This window comes from Dunckerocampus dactyliophorus, chromosome 19 (assembly GCF_027744805.1).
Source record: "Dunckerocampus dactyliophorus isolate RoL2022-P2 chromosome 19, RoL_Ddac_1.1, whole genome shotgun sequence".
Classification (NCBI taxonomy): domain Eukaryota; kingdom Metazoa; phylum Chordata; class Actinopteri; order Syngnathiformes; family Syngnathidae; genus Dunckerocampus; species Dunckerocampus dactyliophorus.
Genome location: NC_072837.1, coordinates 5,454,884 through 5,481,366, shown reverse-complemented (window position 1 = coordinate 5,481,366; position 26,483 = coordinate 5,454,884). Strand labels below are relative to the sequence as shown.

The following is a 26,483-nucleotide window of genomic DNA, read 5'->3' as shown; positions in this document are numbered from 1 at the left end:
TCACTCAACAAGCGAGGGTGTGATTCTGGCTTCTTGAGCAAGTTGGAAATTGATGCGGTGACTCAGGCAAAATGATGTCATAATTAAGTACTTCTGGGTTTTACGGGCGTTTCCCCGCATCCCATGCTCGTTGAAATGAAAGGTCATTCAACATCTTTAAGTTTACACGCACTGATATTGTAAGAATTATCACATAATTACAGAAGATGGCCAAGATATGCCCCCCCCCCTTCAGTTTATGAGAAGAATGTGGAGCATGTCACAATATCTTCCGCCAAGTACAGACTTGACAAGTTACGAGGCTGCAGTCATGTTAGAAGCCAAATGTTATGTAACTTTAGTGTTTGACAGACAAGCTTAACTTTGCTAAAGTAGCCTGATCATAGTTTTATTTTTAGGAGACAGCCAAGGTTATCAGATACATGAATGCATCCAATCAAAGCCTGGGCATGTTTTCACTGGGAGAATTTAGACAGTTTATCTTTACAAATTACATTACGTGTTCCGAATTCTGATATAGCAAGTAAACAAGTGTCTTTACATTTTAAAGTGTATTGAGGAGACACTTTATTTTACATTGTGGTGTGGAAAAAATACACACAAAAAAATACACAATAGTTTTCATAAATTTAACTCACGCAGCACGTGAAAGTTTGACATACACGGTATCCATTAACATAACCTTATCTGTGACCATATTATTTACAGAGAAAGTCTGTTTTGTGTCTTGAAGTGTCCTTTCCACTTTACACCAGCGAAATGATGCAATAAGTTGGAATTCCTCATATTGTTGGTGCTTTCCAGTTTGTGGTAAAGTACATTAGAGAAGTGTGTTTCCATGAGTAAATGTTTACACATCAGAAAACCCCAAAATGTCACCTGCGTATGTACCTGGGTTAGGGGAACATTATGTATCTCTTGCATGACTCTCCTGACCTCATTTTGTGACATTGCCTGGCTGTAGGTTAGAGTGTGTTCCAATGTCTCACACTAGGTAGCAGTGTTGCACCACAGTGAAGTACCGCTCGGAACTTTGATAGTTCTGTGAGCAGTCCGCCTACTATATTCCTGTTATATAATATTATTTTAAAATGATATTTTCTATCATACATCATGTATGTATTTATTCAACATACAATGCGTGTGCTTTTTCACAGTCAGTAACCTGTAAAATAATGTAAATTGCATGCCAGTTATTTATTTTAAATATGACATGGTTTCATATATTGAAGATACTAGCATTTAACTATATTTAGTTGATATTAAACGAAAGAAATGCAAATAAAAATGATGGTGGTTTGTTTGGAAGCAACCCTGTAGTAGCCTTTCATTGAGCCTAAGTGATGAACTCCATTTCCCATCATCCTGTGCTGTACTCCGCAGTGATATGGGGTGTGGAGCTCGAATGTTCAGTAGGAGGATCTGTCTCGAGACCGACACCCGGAGCATCAATGAACGAAGGACAGAAGGATGTGGATCCTTTCGGCGTCTAAAATGAAGACAATATCAGCGAAATGTTCTTCTTTTTATGGCTGAAAATGTGGATATTATTTGGACACGAACCGAGGAATGGAGCGTCGATCCAGTCTGTGAGAGCTGCGTTCCATTTATGCTAATTTAACAGACAGTAATCAAAGGCAATACAGCCATTCGCATGTTATCGTTTGTACCGACTGAATGCTAGCCTGTGCTGATAATTATTTTTATTTAAGATATAATCATCAAGTCGTGTTAAATGTTTTATCAATGAGAAGAACATCTATGGTGACAGTTCTCAGCTAGCAGACAAGGTGTTAGTGGTCAAATTATCATTTTGAAAACGCCAGCCATGTCTAAGAACAAGAGCAGTGAGTCAGTCAAGGTGGTTGTTCGATGTCGACCTCTGAACCGGAAAGAGGAGTCCAACGGGCCCTCTGGGGGCATTGTGCAGATGGACCTACGGCTTGGACAGGTGATCCTCAGGAATCCTCGAGCGTCACACAGCGAACCCAAGAAAACGTTCACATTTGACGGCGTGTATGATGCCAATTCCAAACAACGGGATCTGTACGACGAGAGCGTTAGGCCGCTGATTGATTCTGTTTTGGCAGGATTCAATGGTACCATTTTTGCTTATGGGCAGACCGGCACTGGGAAGACGTACACCATGCAAGGGATGTGGTTGGACCCCGAGAAACGGGGTGTGATCCCCAACGCCTTTGACCACATCTTCACACACATCTCCCGCTCGCAGTCTGATAAGCAGTATCTGGTACGGGCGTCCTACCTGGAGATCTATCGCGAGGAGGTCCGGGATCTCCTGGATCCCAACCACGGCAACGCCCGAGGGCTGGAGCTAAGAGAGAGTCCAGAGACTGGCGTCTACGTACCAGATCTCACCTCTTGTGTCTGCAAGAGCATCAAGGAGATAGAGGAGGTGATGAATGTGGGCAACCAAGCGAGGGCAGTGGGTGCCACGGACATGAACGAACATTCATCCAGGTCTCACGCCCTGTTCCTGATCACGGTGGAGTGTGGCCAGCCGGGCCCAGATGGGAGAAAGCACATCAGGGTTGGTCGCCTCAACCTGGTGGATCTGGCTGGTAGCGAGCGCCAGGCTAAGACAGGCGTCCAAGGGGAGCGTTTGAAAGAGGCGGCTAAGATAAACCTTTCTCTGTCGGCGTTAGGGAATGTGATATCAGCCCTCGCAGATGGGCGTAGTGGCCATGTGCCATACCGGGACTCAAAGCTGACCCGTCTATTGCAGGACTCACTAGGTGGCAACGCCAAGACCGTCATGGTCGCCACTTTAGGCCCCTCCCCCCAACACTATGATGAAACCCTCACCACCCTCCGCTACGCCAACCGAGCCAAGAACATCCAAAACCAGCCTAGAGTCAACGAGGACCCCAAAGACGCCCTTCTCCGAGAGTTCCAGCTGGAAATCGCTCGGCTCAGGGCCCAGCTCAACCACAGGAAGTGGAGGAGCCAGCAGAAGAAGGAGCAGGTAGACGACGACGGGGATGAAGACCCCGAATGTGAAGAGGAGGAGGAGGTGGAGAAGGAGGCAGAGGACTACGTGAAGCAAGAGGAGCAGCGTCTGGAGCGGGAGAAGGAGGCCATCAGAGGAGATCGATCTCTTCTGGCTGAGGAAAAGCAGAGGCTTCTCGGGGAGAAGGAGAGGATGATGGGGGATCTTCGGAAGGAGCAGGAAGCCACGGAGCAGCTGACTGCCAAGTACAAGGTGAGTAACCCGAATGTAACTTTACTGCTTTTTTGGTGTTCTCCATCAAAATCTAAGGGTTTTCAAATTGTGGCACAGTGAGCCTCTGGTCAAAGAACATAATAATACACCTGGGGCCTCCCCTACTCCCCGAAAAACTTATTGTCTGGAGTTTTTCTCACCCAAGACTGTTTACTTCCTTACTGTAAGAACTGAAAATGAAAAAATTTTGCCTTTGACATAATCGGAGTTAGCTTAGTAGGTTTAAAAAATCCTTTATTTTTCTCAAGCTGAGATGTCTCCACTAAAATCCTCTAGTGCCAGGAAGGCACACACACAGGGCCGCCCCTTCCTACATGCAGAACACACGCTGTGCGGAGCCCCACGACCTATGGGGGGTGTATTCTCGGGAAATGCGCAAAGGATGCTGCCATGAGGCATAGAACACCAAGTCAGCTTGAGGCGGGAGAGACGCAAAAGGGAAACATTAATTGTTACCACAATGACCGACAACATTCACCCACTCACCTTGCAGTCCCCGGTGGTGTAATGGTACAGCTGCTCCCTTATAAAATGTGAGACCGATCCCCGGTTTGCGCATTTAAAACAATTCTTTCCATTTGTTATTTTGCACTTAAAATAATTATTTGGCCAATTTGGACAGGGGCGGCCCAGCACACAAAAGTCATACACCCTTGTTTGGGTCAGGGATGGGCATTATAATCAATTAGTTGTTTAACTGACCACTAAAATTTCTTGTTTGTGCCGTTAATCTTGATAAACTGCATATTTAAGCACTGCTTGGCAGCATTGAGATTCAGTCTTGGTTGAAGAACAGCATCTATATCCATGCTGTGGCAACACCTCCCTGGCTGCAAAAGGAGCTCAGAACATCCAGAGATTGCACCATCCTTTAAAAAATACCCTGGAATAATAATCTCCACCGTTACCACAGGCAAGCACAAGGCTAATTCCTATAGGATAATCCTACTGACCACATATTGTTCATCTGAATTCCTGAATGGATTTACATGTAAGTGTGCATAATACTCTTCTTACAAAATGACAACCAACTATTTCTGCAATTCCCCTTGTCTTGTTTGACCCATTTCCCAGTTCTCCAATTCCTTTTATCTCGCTCTCTGCAACAAAATGTAATGGCTTGCCCGTCTACAAAACCTTGTGGAAATCAGTTAAGTAGTTAAGCAGTTTTCCTGTGTAATGATGCTAATGACATATAACTACTAGAAGTCATTCAAATTCACCTTTAGATCTTTACTTGTCATAGTTAGGGGTTTGCTTACTTAACCACAGACAAGGTAGTTTGTGATTTGTGGGGAAGGAATACAAAGAGCTGGGAATTTAGTGGAATAAAACCGTTGGTTCAGTTGGAACGTGTCATTCCCTGGATGTGATCAACAACTAAAAACCTTTTTTGTCAGTAACTCGCTTAAGCCATAATAATTCCAGGCAACTTCTTTATTTTAGACCCATTCTCGCATCCTATTTAAGTGTGCCCTCGATCCACAGTCTGCTCGCTTTTTACATGCAGACGAGAAACTGTGTGGTCGCATAGACCTTAAAATGTCAGCCGTCTCCCAACCAGCAATCAAAGAGTGAGTCACAGCGACAGTAATGACTTGCTCTGATGCAGGAAAATGTTTTTATGCCGCCAATAAGTCATCCAGTCGCAGTGATTGAAGGCCTGCAGTCAGTACTTGTAGTAGACTGAGATCAATTAAGATATTACTATTTGAACAAATGGAACGTAGACCAGCATCCCTGCGTTGGCTTTGATGGGCCTTGAATGTTCCACTTTATGCCGACTGTGACTCAAAACAAAGCAGTAGGGCTCATCCGGGATTTGAAACCGGGACCTCTCGCACCCGAAGCGAGAATCATACCCCTAGACCAACGAGCCACAGGTATCTGTGACAAAGTTAAAGTATGAGTGCTATAATGCGGTACTAGTACTACTACACAACAAAATAAAAGAAGCGCTCCTAAAAACAAGAACACTTATCTCACATGTTCTTGAGTTGTAAAAGCTGGGTGAAGATACGGGACAGTGTGGGTATGTCCCCTGGGAGCGCGCTACTGTAGATCCTGATCCTGCCCCCTTCGCACTTACTGCTTTCAGGTCCATTTCTGTGACAGGCCTCTCATATTTCTTCCCCTCACATTGTCCTTCAAAGCACCGTGGGCCGTAATACTGCTGAACCGTATCAAATCCTCTGCGCACAGTGCACGTTCTCATGTTTGATGCTGACTGGGTGGCTACTGTGCCGAGTGGTGTCAGCAGCCACGAGAATCAGCAAAACTCTCTCCTCCCGAGGGAGAAGATGATTGAGGTCAAGTATTTCCTGTCTTTGCATGGGCATCCATCAAAACATGCAAGATACATCATCACTTGGTTATCCCAGGACACCAAATGCAAGGTTTTTGATGTTTTCTTTTGTGTTCACAGACAAAATTTCCGTATTCACCCAAATATAAGAGGTCTCCTCTTTTTTGGATATCGTAGAATATCATATTTCTTGCGTCAATGATCTTCTGTTGTTTGTAACTTGCCAAATCATTGACACACTTTTTGTGTGAGTAACAGGAAGAAAAGCTCTGATTTATTTTCGGGGAGAAGTCATTTGGCACCGCCTGCTGTTTTGCATGTACAAAGCTCTGGAGGACCTCCCTTTTTTCAGACTTGTTGTCTCGCGGTCGCATTCATTTTATGACACATCTTGACTTTGTGGATTCTGTTGATTGATGTTATAAAAGCTGACAGTCATGACAGCTGGCAGTCATGCTAACGCTGTTTGTGGCGCTGTTTGTCAAAAATACCCGCCCTTCCTCCAAAGCTGGAACCTGGGAGACACACTGAAATGACTACCACGCTCTCAGACAGTCAGCCTGAGAGATAAGAAGCATAAATAACCAGTTATTCGGTAGATAAGATCAGTTTGAAATCCAGCTCTTCTCATACGAGAACAAATGCAACAAATGAGGTCAGGAGCAGTTAGTGTTTTTCCTGGATGCTGTTAGCTGGCTGAACTGCATCCAGCTGTTTCCTCACCAGAGAGGACAGTGTAGGTCAGGGGTGTCCAAACTGTTTTCACCGAGGCCCACATGCTGAAAAATGAAAGGATGCAAGGGCCACTTTGATATTTGGTAAATGCTAATAGGTTATATATGTTTCGAAACTGTAGGTGAAAAAGCATAGTATTGGTACGAACTTTGGTCTTTGCTCTATTCCCATAATATTTTGACTTTATACCCATATTATACACTGTTTTCCAGGCTCATTTTCCCCAAATTACAACGACATTTTGTTTGGTTCTCATTTTAGACTACTAAAATTTTATTTTTTTCCTCATAAAATTACCAGTTTATTCTCGTAAATGTTTGACTTTTTCTTTTTAGAATTGGCTTTTTTCTTGCAATATTTTGACTTTATTCTCATCAAATCACTGCAGTTTTTTTTCATTTCTGCCTTTTTTTGGTCCATTTTCCAACTATTTCAACCTTCCTGTAAATGTTCTTGTCGTACTTCTGAATTTATTCCCACAATATTTTGACTTTAATTCTTGTACCATTATAACTTTTTCTGCAACCAAATTTTCAAAAACTTTTTTAACATTTAACATTTTTTCTTTAACATTTCAGCTTTATGCTACTAAAACAATGTTATTTTTCCTTAGAATACTACAATGTTATTGTCATAAAATTCCAACTTTTTCTTGTCAGATTGCTACTTTTTCTCTTAATATTTTGCCCTTTTTTTTTTCAGATTTCTTGCTAAATTCTATTTTTAGAATGTGCCGTGGGCCAATAAAAACACCCAGCTGCGGGCCACTTTATGACCCAGGGGAACTTAACATATTTAATGCGGACACAGGAGGCAGGAAAATCAAGCCACCTGTGTCTATTAATGAATAAACTAAAAAAAAAAAAGATGAAAAAAAACCCCTCCTGTGTTAAAGAAAAGGTCCCGATGCGCCGGCTCAAGCAAACAAAAGGACAATGAGGTGAACAGGCCAACCCTACACAGGGCCGTCATCCTGTCACCTCACTGCTACCCTTAAACGATAAAAAACACAACTATGATGAGGAGTTGCATACAAGCCTGCAGTGCAGAGCAGAGAGCTGAGAACACCTGCACACATGTATATGCTCCAGAGAGGGCGGGGCCAATCAACTGCTTCCTGCAAAGAATACAAACACAAAAAGATCAAACACAAAACAAAAACAATGGCTATACATAGCAGGCTGCAAATGACCGCACTTTGTAAATCATGACAATCACTAGAGTTTAATGTGTGACATTACTTAGTTGCTTTCATATCAACAATCTGTCATTTTCTTGCTGCCAGAGAGCATGAAAGCAGGAAAACAAGGGCATTTTTGACACGTCAGCGGAGTGGAGTCATGTAGCTTTAGGAGTATCAGCACCACGAAGCTCTATTATCTGAAACTCTATGTCCTCAGTGGATGTTTTGGGGAAAGTTTGCAGTGTAATTGATTGTTGAGCAGTCCAGGGTGTCTTGCTCTAATGTCAGCTGACCCTAAACAGGAGAAGTCTTATAGAAGATGAAGACATTTGTAGCTGAAGGCTTCATTTTGAGAAGCAGTGTCCCTATTCTTAGAATCACTTTTCTAGGTCAGAAGTGTTTCATCCTTCCCCCCTTGCCATTCTTCTTAACATTAGGTGTCTCGTTCTTTTTGTAATGATGGCTGCAGAGCATGAGCCACGTCCAGGTGTTGACTTCTGGGGTGATCAGTCCTACCCTAAACGTATTTGCACGCCCATTTTTTTCAATTTTGTATTTTATTGGATGGACTTTTATTGGATTAGGGACCTGACTCACAGAGGTTTGTTACAAAAGCCAAACAGTATTGTTGGCCATAATGTGTAACAAAAAAGTAAATTCAGCAATACTTTGGTTGCATTATTTTTAATGCTTTATTTTCAATTCCACAAATTCATATTTGTAACAAAAGCTTATTATAAAAAAAAAGTAAAAAAAAAAGCTTATTATAAAAAGAAAAGGATCGGATTGGCAAGACTATAAAAAAAATCAAATCGGAAGACAAAAAATGTGGACCGGGACATCCCTACCATAAACCGAAAAATCTCACACAAGCACTCTTGACATGACTTTTTGAAAATCTCCACTCTGGAGTTTTGTGCCAACCCAACACCACAGATAGATTGTAGTCCTGTGGGAAAGTCTGAAATAACAATGCAGCGTAGGAAATCTTTTCAACGTAACACACACACACACATACACATACACCCCCTTTCCCTTCACTCAACCTCGTCTCATTTCCTCCTGTACAATGCACTATATACATCCTTTTTGGGATAGATTGACTGTTTCCTGTTTTTCCGTCTTCCTGTTTGATTCGAGGAGGGAAGGTCTGTGTGTGTGTGTGTGTGTGTGTGTGTGTGTGTGAGTGTAAGCTGAACAAAAACATCTCATCACCACTCTGTCTTTCAGCAGTGAAGACCTCACTGAAATATTGATGTGTGTGTGTGTGTCTGTGTGTACATGATATGAGTGTTGTGGGGCATGTGGACAAACAGTAAAGCCTTGCAGAGACACGCGAACATAAAATATGGATTTATTTTGAAAAGTATAAATCTGTAATGAGAATGATGATTTACTCAAGAGAAATAAAAATGTGTTTTTAAAAACACAAGCAACATTGTCATAATGAAAGGGAATTTTAATTTATTTTAATTTCATTTATATACATTTTACAACAGTGTATTAGGGCCACACCGGGGGGGGAAAAAATGGGAGATTTTGTGAATAAAGTCGTAAATCTACGATTATAAAAGGTTGTAAATTTACGAGACACAAAGTCATACATTTGGAAAAAAGTTGTAAATTTACGAGGAAAAAAACTTGTAAATTCACGAGACAAAAAGTTCTACGTTTATGAGAATAAAGTTGTAAATTTACCAAAAAAAAGATGTAATATTACAAGAATAAAGGCGTAAATTTAAGACAATAAAGTCGTAATATATGTGGGAAAATAGAGCTTAGCTCTTTAGGAAGGAAGGAAACTTTCCTCTTGCTTCAGGCAAGCTTTTATTTATAATGTATTTATAATGATATAATGTATAATAATATGTAATATGTATAATAATTATAATTTATAATGATTCCTTATTTATAAACCGAATATTTTCATGGTTGTAGCATAGAAAACCTGTTTACAACTTTCTAAATATGGTTTTTAACTTTATTAGAGCCCTCTAGACATGAAATAACACCCCTATAGTCACCTTTACACGCATATTAGGCAATATAGTAGACATAATAGTAGAAAATAAGATATAATATAGACTCACACGTGTTAGCATTGGGAAAGTTCCTTCTGTGGCGGTTTCTGGACAGTTCAAAATCTGGGACATTTTCACCAAACATTTTGCAACTGATGAATTAGAAAACATTCTTATCTAAAGAAGTGCTGCACCGGAAGGGGTTTCCATCGGTGTTTTCTTTCAGGCAGCATGAAGAAGACAAGAGCAAGAGATGGTTGACAGTGAGTGGATGCTAATGGGATTTTCGTCATGATGCTGTGCCTTCTTAAGTGCTCATTGAACACAATGTGCACCAGAGATTGCCTTGACCTTTTCTTTTCTTCTCTTTCTGCCGTGTTGGTCCGTCTCAGTGTGTCCTGTCGCTACATTTCAATTTCAAGCGCTCTGCTTTGTCTGCTTTGGGTCTTTCTGTTTCAAATGCAAGACCTGTTGTCGTCGCTTTGTATTTATAGCACCGGCGCTCCCTGCAGGCCAGCTAAATGAGTGAGCAGCTCAATACGAAAGACTTCCCACTCTTCTTCACTTTCCCCTCAGGAAGTCAAAGTATGAGGAGAACATGACATGCATTGTCACCTGTAAAGAGGAAAAACCCACATATGTTATTATCTGGTTTTGCTTAAGTCTTGCAAGATATTCTTCCAAGTAAAATTGATTCATCCTGGTGATTTTGTGGATGAAATAAGCAGTACTTGTTGTGACGTTCTGCAGGACGGGAACGAGTGTTCCCTGTCCTGCGCTCTTATTTTGGCAGGCTGTGCCTTCTCCGGGGAGGAAGAGGCAGCCGCTTCTCGCCTGGTGGCCGCGGACCTGCGGCCAATTAACATTTATGGCGGATAAAAGGCCAGCGTGTTCGAATGTGCGGCACTGGTTCATTATTGATTTTGTCGTTACACTTCATGCCATTGCTCCTCGTCTCTGCACGGGAGCTGTTACCTAAAGGCTGGACTTACCTGTACTTCTTAGTTCATGTTATTTCTCCCACAGAGCTTCTCCCTCTGTCGCTTTTTGTTACTCCTTTTGTGCACCATGAAATAACTTTTATTTTTTGCAAGCCATCGCCTCTTCTCTGCACACCGGGGGTCAAGCTTTCGACAGCTCAAACAAGAACGTGACAACTTGTGCTGTCACTACGGAGCCAAATGTCCAACATTCAACATGGGCTTAAAATCATGGCTGACTGATCAAAGCCTAAAACAAGTGTGTTCCAAGTGTGGCTCGGGGGCCATTTGCAGCCCGCGGTAGTTTTTCCTTGGCTCGTGGCACATTCTAAAAATATAATTTTATGAAAACTAAAAAAAAAATTTAAAAAATCCAGCACAAATTGAAAAGTCTGTAGTAATTTTACAAGAAGAAAGAAAAAAAAATTTAATCTAACGACAAAAAGTCGGAATTTTACGAGAATAACATTGTAATATTGTGAGGAAAAATGATGTCATTGTACGAGCATGAAGTTGAAATATTAAAGACAAAAAGGGTTTTTTAAGTCGTCATATTGCAAGAAACAAAAAATAATGAGTAAAGTTGTAATTGTTGAAAACTTAGATTGCAGAAAAAATTCTAATCTTACAAGAAAAAAGGCAAAATATTATGGGAATAAAGTCACAATTACGAGAAGAACATTTAAAGAAAGTCGAAATGGAAAAAAAACGCTGTAATTTAATGAGAATAAAATCAAAATATTACAAGAAAAAAGTCGTAGTTTTACGAGAATAAAACCGTAATGTTATGAGGAAAAATAATGTCATTTTAGGAGCATAGACTTGAAATATTAAAGACAAAATATGTCATTTTTAAAAGTCAAAATAGTATGAAAATCAAACTAAACAAAATAAAGTTGTCATTTTGGGGTTGGGGGAAAAAGTTGTAATATTATGGGAACAAAGTCAAAATATTCCGAAAAGAAAATTTATGAAAAAAAAGTTGATGAATTTGGGGAAAAAACAGCAAAAATGGAAAAAAAGAGCAAATTAATATTAATAATAGGCTTTTTCAACTATATCACAATTCTGAGATGCATTTTTTTCTTGAAAGATGTCAAAAGTGGTCCTTGCATCCTTTCATTTTTCAGTATGTGGCCCTCGGTGGATAAAGTTTGGGCACCCCTGCCCTAAAGGATGCATGTTAAGTATTTGCCTGTGGAACAATGACCAGCCAATCAGGAGGAAGGGACAAGGGATGCATGAGAGAGAAAATCCCTGACATGAATCAGCCCTTTAAGGGAGCACAATGAATATGAATGAACACAAAGAACAGCACACACACACACACACACAATCATGTTTGTCTTTTTATAGAGCTGCAACACAATGTAACACAAATACATTCTAAAGCACCTCATCTCAAAGCTTACAGAATGGCCGGGACTAAGTCTCAACCCTCACACTGTCCAGTAATGTCCGGTCCTCATGGTGCAAATGTCCCCACTGTTCCAAGTATGTAGTTTGTCCCCACAGAGCTCGAAAGACATACACATTCAGAAGACAAAGACAGCCCTTAACAAAGAGGCTTTCTGTAAAGCCGTGCAGCATCCTTTCTCTCTGAAGGACTCCACTGTACCCGCTGCACAAGTGTGTTTTGTGTTTTCATGCAATTAAGTGGTGAGCAACTCTGTGTGGTATGTGCAAGTTCGCAAAATGTATATACCGCTTACAATTTACTTGATTGTCGTCCTGATGGGAGAATGTGGCTCCATACATTACTTTACTGTAGTTTTGTCACAGTGAAAATGTGTGTACTAAATCATTTCCTTATCATAATGTCAACATCTTGATGAGTTCATTTTGCAAGACGCATAAAAAGTCCTAAATGTGGGCAAACTGCGTCCCACGGGCCACATCAGCCCCACCAAGCATCTTAATCCTGCCCTCCGGGTATTTCCAGATTGTGGCACGCTTGAGCCACCACAATAGTCACATGCAATCTGTAGCTTGTACAAAAAAAAAAACACCCCGACAACACAAAATGTCAACGCACATGACGCGCAAAGTAACCTACCTACCGCACCACGTGGGCATACAAACAAATATCTACGCGCCATACCCATGCCAAAAAAAAAAAACCTTGGTTAGCGCCATTAATTTGTTCCAGAAGGTCCGACTCTAACTGAAATGGACACTAACCATAGTTTTTCCCAAAAGAAATCATGTCAATCCAATTCATCAGTTTCAGAAAGCCAAAAATGTCGACACAAAACACATTTGTATAGTTTTACATGCAGAAAATAACTTTAAATGCATATAAAGGATAAAAAAAAGGTTGAAATTAACATTTAAGGTTACTTTTACCTTCCATTAAAAATGTGATCCTTGGCGTGACTGTTCCCAAAGACACGATGTGGCAGCGAGATCAACACCTTCCTCCTCAACACCACCTTCCTGTTTTGCCATGAGTTATTTCTTGAATTCAATAGTGTTCCTCACCTCAATAACCCAAAATGGAGCCAAGGAAGTGCCAGCATTTTGACAAAGAATTACTGAATTCAGCTCATCGCAGGAAGGTGGTTTTGAAGGCAAAGGTGTTGATCTCGCTGCTCCATTCTGTCTTTGGAAACAATCATGTCTTCAATGACGGTAAAAGTCAACTTAAATGTTAATTTATCCTTTACATTTGTATGCATTTAGAATTGTTTTATGCATGTAAAGCTATAAAAACATGTTTTCACATTCACATTCATCTTGGCAAGCTAAGAATGCTAACAAGGATGTCTTGTGATGAAATACATGAAGAACACAGTTGGATTCACACAGTGTATTAATAACACAACAGGATGCGTGCCATAATGCAGGCAAAATCAGGCAAAATTTTGGCATTCATTTTCGACGTTTACCCCAAAACACGCTAACTGGGTTGGACGCTGGGTTCCACTGTACTTAAAAAGGTGCAGTTACACATAAAATGTGGAGTGAATTGACTCACGAGACAGCGCCCTCTGCTGGATTCATACCTGCAGCACTCTTTTTTTTTTTTCTCCCCCTGCAGATGGGGTCATCAAACTACTTTCTAATTAAAAAAACAATTATTTACTATTGAAATCAGAGAAAATACATCTTGCATTTGGAACCACAAATACACGGGATCTACCATGTTGCATTGAAGAAAGTCTTTTTTTCCCTTAAAAAAACGTGTGGTCGTCTCTTCGTTTTATTCATGCAAATCAGTCAGAGCTTTTCTTCCTGTCCCTCACACGCAGCCGTGACCTTCATTCAGCAGTGAGAACCAGCAACATTTACCTGCAAATATAATCATAGGGTGTAAAGAAACGTCTGACTCGTAGCTCTTAGCAACCATAAAACGTTGGCTGTATGTTTAGTACGAATGTGAATGACAACTGATTAGCTCCCGTTGCAAGTTAATGACTTCACAGTCCGCATGTCAGCTGTGAAACAGGATTAATGAGGTTTGTATTGATGCGCCCAGTCAATGTTTAATTCATCATGTCGGTGCAGAGCTCAGCTTGTTGGCGCTTAGCTTGGTGTCATCATGGGGATGTTAAAGCTGCCCACTTCCAGCTCACACTGTTTCATCAGCGCAGCCCAACAAGCACACACACACACACACACACGCTGAGTTTGGCATTTGATTGAATCAACACAGCAGATAATGGCCGGTAATCAAACAATCGCAAAAACATTACATGCAGATGCACAGCTTGGATAAACAAATCTGAGTGGTTTATCTAACAGTTTGGACGAAACAGAAACGTATCTCAGCCACACTAGTGAACACATTGTTACATAAACACCTATTTGACAGTGCGCGGATTCATTGTTTTAACTTGAAAAGCATTTAAAGTGTCATCAAATCATGTCTTAAGTCAGGGGTGTCCAAAGTGCGGCCCATGGCTGTTTTTTATATTGGCCCTCGGCACATTCTAAAAATACAAGAAAACAAGACAAAAAAAACCCCAGCAAAAATGGAAAAAAAGAACAGTGATTTTAAAAGAATAAAGACAAAATATGAGGAGAGAAAAATAGCATAAAGTTGAAATATTAAAGATTAAAATATGTAATTTTTATGAGAAGTTAAAAACAAAATGAAAAATACAGTTGCAATTTTAGAAAAATTCGGCTAGGTAAAAGTTATAATATTACGATAATAAAAAATATTATCATAATAAAGACATAATATAAGAAAAAATGTAAAATAAGAAAAAAATAATGAAGGAAAACAAGCAAAAAAGTTTGTAAGGAGAAAAAGTTCGTAATAATACGCTTTGTTGCTGAGATGCAGGCTGCTTTTTGATTTAAATCTAAAAAAATCTCTGCATATCTACATGGGTTGGTGTAAGTCATGGAAAAAAATGTCAGTATGCGGCTCTTGGTGGTGTAAGTTTAGACACTCCTGCTTTAAGTCATCAAAATGGAAAGGGTTCCACAGTATCTTCTCACAGTATCTTCTCAATCTTCAATAATTAAGAGATTTTACATGTAATTTTTGTCTGTATGTACAATATTAGCTACGTTTGACGTGTTTTAAGCTGATGTTATTGATGTTTGTTTTAAGGCGATGGAGAGCAAGCTGCTGGTTGGCGGAAAGAACATCATAGATCACACCAACGAGCAGCAGAAGATGCTCGAGGTGAAAAGGCACGAGATTGCTGAGCAGGTACCTGTCTGTACGAAAAGTAAAGGAGGTCTTCCCCACCTGGAGGGCTTCAACATCCTTGATGCTTGCAGACACGCAGGGAGAGGGAGATGCAGCAGCAGATGTTGGTGCAGGATGACGAGACGCTGGAGCTGAGGGAGACTTTTACTTCTCTGCAGCAAGAAGTCGAGGCCAAGACCAAGAAACTCAAAAAGGTAGACAGAAGAGGCATCATGCAGCACCTCCAACGATGCTGCTGCCCGGGGCAACCGAATTTCAGCTTGTATTTTGTCTCTGTCGCTTCCTCTTAGTTGTATGCCAAGCTTCAGTGCATCAAAGCTGAGATCCAGGATGTGAATGATGAACACGTCAGGAGCCGGCAGGAGCTGGAGCAGACACAGAATGAACTCACGAGAGAGCTCAAGTTCAAGTAAGGAAATAATCCAAGAAAAAAACAACAACAAGGTTTCCCACATTCCATAAATGCTGTAATTATAGCCAAGGAGTCTATTTATTGAACTTGCAAAGAGAACGGGGCCGGAAGCAGGCTGTTTGGTGACTCATTGTTTTTAAAAAATAATGAGTTGGAGTGCATGAGAAGGTGAAAAGTGCTTCACTCTATCACAGTCTTTCGAAAATACATACATAAATCATGCTGTTTTGTGGTTGAATGCAGCCTGTTAGTATTCAAAAGAAATATGCCTGTTGTTGGGTTTTTTTTGCCTAAGTTAAGCATTTTCAAGCATGAAATGGCAAAATGAATTAAACTACAGATCTTCAAAGATGCCGTCAATGATATGTAGTATTCTTCATTGGTCACTAGGTGTCAGTAGTGTTACTGTAACGTTCGGTGAGACACGCAAACGCCACACTTGATCGCCAGGACAACATGCTCTCATTGCAGGCTTGAATGATCTCACAACGGGCACAAGAATAAAAACACGGGCTACTGTCGTCGCGGTAATCCATGCCAAGCTGAAACGCAACATCACTTTTTGTTCGCCCCACCACTCAGCTCCCCTAGGGAACACATTTATAGCAACACACACGAGCACGAGTCTTATTTATGTCTCAAATGGCTTATTTACTCTTATGTCTACCATATTGTAAAGTGTAACGTACTCAGTGTCACTCGTGTGACTCCCAATGCCAACATGTGAGTCTTTATTGTGTGTCATTTATGTCTCAGGCGACTTATTTTCTGTCTTTTATGTCAACTACATTCGGTAATACGAGTGTGAAGGTGGCCATTGGGGTGTTATTTCATGTCTAGAGGGCTCTAATAATGTTAAAAACACATATTTAGAAGGTCACTACGAAAATAATCAATTTATAACTAGGGAATCCCACTTTAGTTATCACGGTCAGGTCTGGAACCAATTAAACCACGATAAACGAGGGATTGCTGTTTTGCACAACACAGCAGCAACAGAACCAATGTTCTACCACGCATTTTACAACATTTTGAAGCGCATGCAGAGGTAGATGAAACTGCTGGATACTGACCAATCATTTTACGTCAAATGCAGCTACTGCCATCTTGTGGTGTTGATTAAAAAAAACTGCATGAAGAGGGTGCCCACAGCCGCAGCCTGGTGGTTACTGGCTTTTGTAGAACACGCCCCCTGGCAATTATTATGAATGAATGAAATAGCGGCATTAATTGGAGCGTTAACAGTGACAAAAGAAGGATATTCATGCTCATTCATCTTTATCCCTCCTTCAACATGAAGGTACATGATCATCGAGAACTTCATCCCTCCAGAGGAGAAGAATAAGATCATGAGCAGAATGACTTTTGACACCGAAGAGGATCAGTGGAAGTTCCAACCTCTCGTTCCCACCGAGAGGTCAGTCATAGATACACGACAGATAGATCTCCATGAATATGTATTACATCCTTTTCGTCATTGATTCCTGATCCCCACTTCCTCCTTCTGTTCAGTAAACCCTTACAGATGAAGAAAAGGCCGGCATCTGCAGTCGGATACAAACGACCCATCAGCCAGTATGCAAGGGTTGCCATAACGATGGGAGCTAACACCAGATTCAGGGTAAGGCCTGTGAATGACATCATTTTATAGGCTTAAGTTCAGTTTGACCGCTACGGAGCTCCCTGTGTGTATGAAGGCTGAGAACATCATGTTCCTGGAGCTGGACATGAACCCTCCAAACACCAACTCACTGGGTCGCTTGAAGGATGCGGAGCAGGACCAAAGCTCCTCTGTGGACAACTCGCCTACCAATGACACAAGTGTCCACAAATCTCCCTCCTGGTGAGTTTAACGCAACATACTGACTGTATAAGCTGCTGTTACGGATTGTCGTAGATTTAAACGTGATCCAATACAAGAAGGAGAGAAATGAGGGATAATGATGCTCAATTTTGTCTATGTAAGTCTGACGGTCACTTTAATTACCTTCATACACGTTATCGTTCGCGTTAAAGTGTCCTACTGAGTCCATTGCTACCCAAAAACAGCAACACCTACAGCCACTGAATTAATTAGAGGTTCATTTTACTGAATGGCTGCCACTTAGATGTTCCAAATGTGCGCTATGGAAGATGATTTCATTTTAAGTCGAAGGAACGTCTTTCCAGTAGTTAGCATTGAAGATCATCCCCGAGTGAAATGTTTCAGTTGATTGGTGTGCCAAAGAAAGGGGAAGACAAGTCCAACGTCCAGTGGTTACCAGGGTAGCCCAAAAATAAGTAATCACTAGTAATGAATTAATAGAAAAGTCTGCCATGATTTGATGTTCTTTATCATGTGACTTATCCCTTAACAGAGCTTGTGTAAATATTGGAGTGGTATTCCTCAGTGTCCTCGCCTTTGCCATCAGTGTGGGAATGAGTGAGATGCAATCGTGTAAAGCACTTTCGCCCTCCGTATGGCATGCATTAGCACTTCATGGAACGATCCGGTTTTACTCCTCAGCCTTTATCCGCCCATTGTAGACGGTTGCTGCAATGCATGGACCGTACAGTAAATGTCATTATTCAGGATTACCCACCCCCATCGATCTCTCAGCAGCCGGTAATCCCATTGTGGCGCTATAATCTTGTTAACCTGTGATTCTATTTTCCAACAAAAAATCCTATTTCATATTTTAAACAATTCTGCTTTGGTTTTTTTTGCAGGTGTCAAAGCCAAAAATCCATCACTTCCTCCTCCTCTAACGTGTCCCTGACAGCTTGCACGACGGCCGTGCCCGCGGCGGCACAGTGAAGCTTGTGCAACATGTGTGTGGGTGTTTTTTTTTTTATTGTTATTTATTTTACTGCAAATTTCGGTGCTGGGACAGTAAACACAAAATACCACCTCTTTCAACTTGTTGCAGGAAACTAAAGGACCTTAAGAAGCTTATCAAGAGAAAATAACGGAACCTTTTGTTGCATGTGGTAGTCTTTTCATGTTTAGATAAATGACACGTGTGTATGAGTGTGTGTGTGTGTGTGTGTCACCAAAGTGGCTTTTAACCCGTGTGTAATATCAGTGTACATATTTAATGTATTTGTGTCTTCTAGGGTGAAATGAAATTCCATTATGCATTCCTTTAAAGAGGTAACGTCCCTACGGTTTTTGCGCTGCACAGCAGAAAATGGTAACGTGTGGTGTTGAGCGTCAACTCGGGACACACTGTGTACCCTACTGACCCAAATATAAGACAACAACTCTTTTTTCGAGGCCCAAATATTTTTTAAGACAATTTTTTTTTCCAACAACAAAATAAAAACTCTTTAAAATTAGCATCACAACAACAAACTAGGATCTGTTTGCTAACTTGCCAACCTTTCAGAGACTTTTCCATGGTGACGACTGCGAGTGACAGGAAGAAAAGCTCTGATTTACTTGGGGAGAAGTCAGACTTTTTTTTCTACGTGGGGGAAACAGTATCTTGCATTTGGGTCAATACGGTAATTTAAATGATAGCATATAGAATGTTTTAAAATCGAATTAAAATGGAAAAAAAGTCATAAAGAATCAGAAGTATGGTACGATAAACTGATCAGATAATATCAGATAAAGACAGCCAAAACATCCCTTTTAGCGGATGTTATGCAAATTCTGGCTTTGCAAACATTATGAAACACATTTATGTGGAGACATGAGCAAGTGAAAGTGGAAATTGGATGAGTCGATTAATTGATCATTAAGAATGTGCTGGATTACGGCGAATTGACTGTAAATTCATCGCGTTCGGCGAGGCAAAATGGAGTGCACTACTTGGCAGTGACCAGCAGAGGTGCTGTTGGTTGAGTCTCAACTAGCTTGTGGTCTAAAGAAGACAAACAGGAGTTCAGAACATTCACACGACGAGATTTCCCCGAAAAAGCTAAAGTGGATTCATTGTTAATTTTCTCCATCGTCTTTGGCCATTCAACTGAACAAAGACCATTCAGTGATCAGTGAAAAGAAAGGTTATATTGACATATCGTGAAAGAAGTGGATATTATGATCGTTGTTTACATTTTTGGGGGAAATGTTATTAAAGAAAAAAATACAATTTCAATGTCCTGCTAAGGAGTAAACGTGATTTCACAAAATTTCAGCGCACACCGGACAAAGTAGGTGTTTTTAGGGTGGGAGCTGCAGTGTGTTCCCATCTGTTTCAGTCACTCGCACGCGTGAGTGGTGGTCACCGAGCATATCCGAGCACCTAAATGACCCACTTTGTTCTGCAAGGACGTGCTCACGTCTGTGTCGTTCGATGAAAGTGGAAGAACACGCAATTTACCTTTAAAACAGGAAGTGGATCATGTCGGTATAAAGTGATTGTGGTAATATGGAATAGGTGGGTTACAGATGCAGGATGTTTTAAAGGGAAAACTGTATTAGTCAGGGTAGATTTTCATTGTGTACATTAATAATGCTTTTTGTTTATTTTTTTTTTAATGATTTTTGTCCGCTATTCATACATTGGAACTCTGACGGTAACAGCAGGGTGAATGTGATTGTTGTTAATAAGAATTTAGTCTTTACACATCGTCTCCTTGCTATACACCGTGTCCGTTCTGTGTCAGGCTTGTTAAATATCCGATGACCGTGAGAGCGCCGTGGGGGCGCGTGGGGGAGGAAGTCACATGCCGATGGAGGAAGGGGGGGCGGGGGAGAAAAAGGGGTGGGGGCAGGGATGGAAGCAGTGAGCCAAAGACAATCAGGAAGTGAGGAACGACTGTGGAGGAGGCGGATACGGAGCCAGTCTCCATGGTAACCTGCCCGTGGAGGGATTGGATGGGGAGGGGGGAGTCGTGTATCTATATATGGTTGTAAAATAGCTGAAGCTGGTATTGCTGAGCTCATCTGTCCTGGGGGAGTGGGGGCGGGGGCAGACACTAATAAAAAACACTGTCAAAAAGCGGCTTCTTGTAACTTTTAATGCCACGTGAGCAGAGTGTGTGTTGAGTTACGACAGTACCTTGCAAAAGTGTCTTGTGACACCCCTACTTCATTTGCTAAACAGTTAAATATATACAATACAATTAAAAAAAATACTTTTTTACCACATTATTACATTACCTTACTATTTTCCTGCGTATTCAACCAGACCAGAGTGCACTTGGAATACAGGAAGTGGACAAACGGATGGGGGGGTAGGATTAAATAAGCTCTTCCTACTCCTTCTGGACATGCGGAACTGTGAATTGTAATATGTGATGTATTGCAATGTAACTTTTATGCATGTTCGAATAAATTCAACCATAAACCCCAAAATATGATAATAATTTATGGTAAAAAATGTTTAAAAAATCAATAATTCTAATGTAAGTAATTTTTGACAGTGTTAAAATAAAAAAATATCTCTGTAGACACTGGATTTATTTTTTAACGTTATGTAATGTAAAATGTAAATAATTGAAAAATGATGTGTCCCAATACAATATAGGTCAATACATTTTTTTTTGTAATTTAAAAAAAAAAATTATTTAGACAGTTAATTTCTATATAATGGTAGACAATGGATACTACGTTTATATCTACAGTTTTCTTAAATTAATGCATTCGTTTTAATTATTTTTACACATCAGAATTGAGGGCTATGCTGTTTTTAATCTTTTTATAATTCAATTCAATCCAATCCAGTGATGAATGTATATTTCATATTTTAAAAAATATTTTCTACACATACTAAGTGTCGCTAGTATTGGTTTAAAACGCATCCATGCATCACCTGTTACTCCTAGTTTTGGACCCCTCAACCAAAATGATAACAGTATCCTGGAATGACATGCATCATGCAGGAGACACACAAGAAAAGAATTGACGTTCCCTCAAGCAATATGAGTCTTATCTGCAGATGATTTACAGGCAAGGAGAGGCCTCCTTTTCACCCCCTGCTTGTGTGGTAATTAAATATTTCATGATCAGCGCGCAGCGTTATTAGGCCAGTGTGAGTTTATCTTTTAGCTGACGGTCTCATTCTGCAATGGCACAACTCTCACATTAACCAGATGGGTTTTTTTCTTCAATCCTTTAGCCTTTTGCATATTTTAGTAAATATTTAATGAAAATCCACCCATGTCAACGAGAGGTGGGTAGGGAGAGGCAGGATAGAGACCTCAAGGTCAACGGTTGTTAACTTTATGCTGCCCTCTGCCGTCAGAACAGAGTAAATGCATGCAGCTTCTCATTCAGATCCAGCAACATTCTTTTCAAATGCAAATGTCGACAGGTATAGGTTATATTCTTTATTGTTTGTTCATTTTTAGCCCTTCATAGGCAAGGTGCTTTAAACATGCTTTTGCATGAGACACTATGCCAGGGGTGTCCAAACTGTTTCCACCAAGGGCCGCATACTGAAAAATCAAAAGATGCGGGGGCCGCTTTTACATTCTTTTTTATTTAGAAAACATATTTATTTGTTTTGTCAGTGACAAAGCGTATTATTATTATTATTATTATTATGAATGGTTTCTCCTCATATTACTTTTTGGCTGTTTGGCTTTTTGTGGCCGTTTTTGTGGCTTAAAAATGCTCTGAAGTGAAATGCGTTAGTTGAGAGTTGCATCATCACCCGTCTTTGCTTCTCGCACACAAAAAACGCAAAAGACATACGTTGTTGGGATCAGGTGTTCGGGATTATAAAAACGTGGAAAAACGTCTCAGGTTTTGAATGAGTTAGGTAAGGGGTGCCCCAAGACACTCAGTTCACGAATCAAGGCGATAAACAAGAACGAGACGAGACGAGATTTTATTACCTTTAAGAAAAGTACAATGAAAAAATATGACAATATATTGCAATCTACTAATTTAATTTCTACTATGTTACACTGTGTGTGTACACTAGCGACCCCGCCTCCACCCACTGAGAGAAAGAGACTGTATTACTGACAAAAGGGCTCACTCCGTTCATGCCCCTGTTCCATGGAACAAATGCACCAAGTTGCTGAAACCAATGCACAGAGTGAACTCTCTTCCTGCCTGTTTGGAGGCGAGAGACGAGGAAAACAGACACGCATACTCATGGCAATATATTGAGGCCGGCAAAATGGTCGAGTTCATTTTCATTTATTGTGTGACTAATGAATTAATTTATTATTGTCCCAGGCCTCATGCTTTTTTCAGTGTCCAGAAGATGTGTAGTAATCCAAAAGAGGAACTTTATGGAGAGCAACAGGATATTCACACCTGAAATCTTCAACAGAATTCAAGAAGGTTACATTTGTTTCCTTCAACCACGTCAAGAAGCCCCTCAGGTTTGGGTCACAGTGGAATCGGTTCATCTTTAAATCAAGGAAGCCAAGAGAGCGGAAAGCCGCCAGATCAGGAGACGCTATGAAGTTATCTGCCAGGTTAAGTGACTTCAGGCTTTCGGGGAATACGTGAGGCCGGAGGTGCGTTAAGGTGTTAGACGAGAGGTCCAACTCCACCAGCGAGGTGAGAGCCTTGAAGATACCCTGAGGAAGATCGTGTAAGGCGTTGGAGCTCAAGCTTAGTGTCACCACATGAGGGAGATGGTTGAAGATGTTGAGGCATCTGCCTTGAGACCACAAGGACTGCAGGTTGATGCTGTGGAGATCTAACACCTCAACGCTGCTCACCTCTTGCGGCGTGGTGCACTGTTTGATCGGGTTGTCTCCGTGGAAAAGCAGCTGGAGTTGTTTCAGGTTCAATGTCTGCAGGTTCTCCACCCTGTTGCCTTCAACGTTTAAGTACGTGACATTCGGGGCAAAGGCGGTGATGTCATACACTGCTGTTAATCTGTTATCCATCAAATCCAGGTAGTTTAAACTCAGCAGAGGGCTGGGGAAGCCAAGCTGCCTTAGTGAGTTTCCTGCCAATTTTAATACTTTTAGACTCAAAAGTCCTTGAAATGCTTGAAAGCCCAACACGCCGATATGGTTATTAGATAAGTCCAACACTTGTAGGTTTATCAGAGGAGCAAAACTGTGAGAATAGATTTCGCCGAGCAAATTAGAAGACAAATTAAGCATTTTTAAGTCTTCTTGGCCCACAAAGGCATTTTTGTGTATTTGATTGACTTTGTTTCCTGAGAGGTCAATGATGTTCGTGTCCGGTAGTTGACTGAATACTCCCTGATGTAGTGCAAATATTCTGTTTTGAGACAGATCCAAAAAGCTGACAGAGCTGCTGCTCAGGCCTTCAAACGTGCTGCTGTCCACATCCTGGAGGTTGCTGAATGACAATCCTTTACCGATGTGTCCTGACAGCTTGAGATGTGCGATCTTAGTACCTTCAATGGCTTTGAAAAACTGCTTGAACTTGGCTACACTTAAGCCGTTATGCGACAAGTCGAGCGTTTTGAAGGATACTCCTCTGAAAGGATTCCCACAATCATGCCAGTCAATGCTGTCATTAGCATGAAGGTTGTTTGAGTCCAAATTCAAGGATTCAAAGTGCTTCCCCTGAAAAGCCGCCAGGTCAGGCTCACATATTTTGTTGATTTGATTCAGTTTTAGATTCAGATGTGTCAGATTGGTCATGTCGGCAAAGAACAACGGAGGCTGCAGTCTCTTTATTTGGTTTCCAAAGAGGTCCAGAGTCTCTAATGATGTCAGCGGCTTCAGGTAGTCGCCCTGGAGGATGGAATCTGGAAGAGAACAGTGATCCAGGTGCAGGCTCTGCAAACTGGACAACCCCAGAAAGGCGTTAGGCTCCAGCTGAAGCCCCACATTGAAGCCAGTAACCAACTTCTTCAGGCGTCTTTGTCTGGTGAATGTACGGTCTCTGATCACCAGTGGTGAATACTGATGACCCACGTCCAGCTCTTCTAGCAGCTCCAGGCCAGAGAAAGAGGTAGCATTGAGCTCTGCGATGTGGTTCATCTCCAGGTACAGGTGGGTGATGTTGGGAGGCAGAACGGGAACCCGGTGCAGGTTCTTGAGGGCACAGTTGGCAACAGGACCCACTATGAGGCAGGAAGAGTGGTAGCCTGGCACCTACAGGTTGGAAATGGATTTGTTAACAGCTTTACAGACAAGCAAACCTTTACGACCAGCAAGAAACTGAAAACAAATAGATGTTCCTTTTCAAACCTGTAGAGGTCACAATTGTCACCTCATCCTCTTCAAACAACTACAGTGAAACCTCGGTTTTCGTACGTACTACTTTTCGCATGGTTACAGTTTTTGACAAAATTTCCTCCTGGGTTTTCAGATGCCGTATCATTTTTTTTTACAGCCAAACATCATGCGTAACAAAGGATGTCGTATTTTTTGATGTTGTTTGATGACTCCGCTTTACTGACCACCATTATCCAAAACTTAACTCCTCTTCTGTTGTGTACTAACTTGCCCAACCTGAGCCACGTCATCCGTCCAGGTCACTAGTGTCTGTGTGTGTGAGTGACAGGAAAAAAAGCTCTGACTCTCTTGTTGTTAGGCGCCACAAATCTCTCGACCCCAAATATAAGATGACTCGTCCTGTGCAGACTTTTTGTCTATGGAAAACATACATAACTGAGGACATGAGGGAAAATAAGGGCAGCACACGCCATAAAAGACCCGATTGCCTGCTATAATACTGGAAAAATTATTAAAATACAGGAGTTTCCCGAGGAAAACAGGAGGGTTGGCAGGTATGAAAACAAACAGTATTTGCAGTCAGGTTTAAGAACAAACAACAAATATGTGGATTACATTTCTGTGCACTGACTCAATCCTAAATGCTATGTCAGCACTTTTGACTCCTGTCACAATGGTCTTATTTAAATAAAAATGACTCAAAAATGTCAACCCTATGACTTCAGACTTGACATGACTTGGACTTGCATGTCTTCACTTGAGACTTGACTCGAGGCTTCAGATTCCACACTTGAGACTTACTTGAGTCTTGCAAAACACTGACCGGCTCCCACCTCTGCTATCAGTGACCTGTTAAGGACCTTTTCGTTGTCTACACACACAATGAAAAGGTGACGTTCCTACCTGTTGGAAGATTAGAACGACGAGCACAGGAAAGGCAAACAACCCCATCATCGTGCCACTTTTCGGCGAAATAGCCAACCTCAGAGTGCGCTTGTTTTTATCTGGCTTGTGATGGACATTGGATTGACCCTCAAACGTAAACACGACGCTCCGCGGGGTTTCCCTTTTTTGCCTCTTTTCTACAGATTTGCAACAAAAGGGGAAGAACGTTGTTGATGGTCTTTTGTTAGGTTTTGTGAAATATTGAGGTGTTTTTTCAACTGGAATGAAGCTTGTGAACCAGCTTACAAAGAATAAAAGTACTGTATGGCTATTTCTCATGTCTTCTTAAATCATTGCAAAGTGATGGATGTTCTGCTGTGTTTGTGTACCATTTGATCACACACGCCTGCTGAATTTCACAACCACAGGACAATGGAAGTTAGTCCAAAGGATACCTAAGGCACATAATGTGTCCACTGTATCTATCTAGCTATCTGTTCAAAATATCAGGCAGCAAGTGTCAGCCTAGTGTCCTGAAGTATGTTGTTTTGTATTGAGCATAGCCACAATAAGAATGTACTTTACTTTATTTCTCATCAGTAGTGATGACAATATGAATCATTGTATTAAAACTCTGCCTATTGTGTAGCCAGCAAAGTTAGCCAACGGGCTAAAAACAAGCTAATTTAAGCAATTAAAACTTTTGAGGAGTGGAAACTTTTGGATTGAATACTTGCCTTGACAACATATTTAGATCAGCAATAAAATGATGGCGTCTTGTTAAATGCAATAAAACATGTCACAACATTTTAAAAACTAAAATGTCAGGTCAAGAGGAAGTGTCAGCCTATATAATTTTGTATTTAACATAGCGACAATTAAATGCAGTACAGCTCTGAAAAGAAAATATGTATTCATTTATTATTAAGAATAATAGACTGCTACGCTAGAGTAGCTAGCAAAGTTAGCCAACAGGTTAAACTAAAGCTAGGCTAAGC

General features: G+C 41.0%; 1 protein-coding gene and 1 pseudogene across 1 annotated transcript; one reads left to right on the top strand and one right to left on the bottom strand.

Moving 5' to 3' along the window:
* Positions 1 to 1,387: 1,387 nt before the first annotated feature.
* Positions 1,388 to 20,029, top strand: LOC129171868 (kinesin-like protein KIF3C). The gene is made up of 8 exons (XM_054760925.1): positions 1,388 to 3,223; positions 15,033 to 15,134; positions 15,206 to 15,328; positions 15,425 to 15,543; positions 16,847 to 16,963; positions 17,059 to 17,167; positions 17,244 to 17,389; positions 18,256 to 20,029. Exons 1-8 carry the CDS (start codon positions 1,829 to 1,831, stop codon positions 18,341 to 18,343), a joined length of 2,199 nt encoding a protein of 732 aa, XP_054616900.1. The 5' UTR covers positions 1,388 to 1,828; the 3' UTR covers positions 18,344 to 20,029.
* A 2,769-nt stretch (positions 20,030 to 22,798) lies between these two features.
* On the bottom strand, positions 22,799 to 25,630 carry LOC129171870 (toll-like receptor 5; annotated as a pseudogene).
* Positions 25,631 to 26,483: the final 853 nt, after the last annotated feature.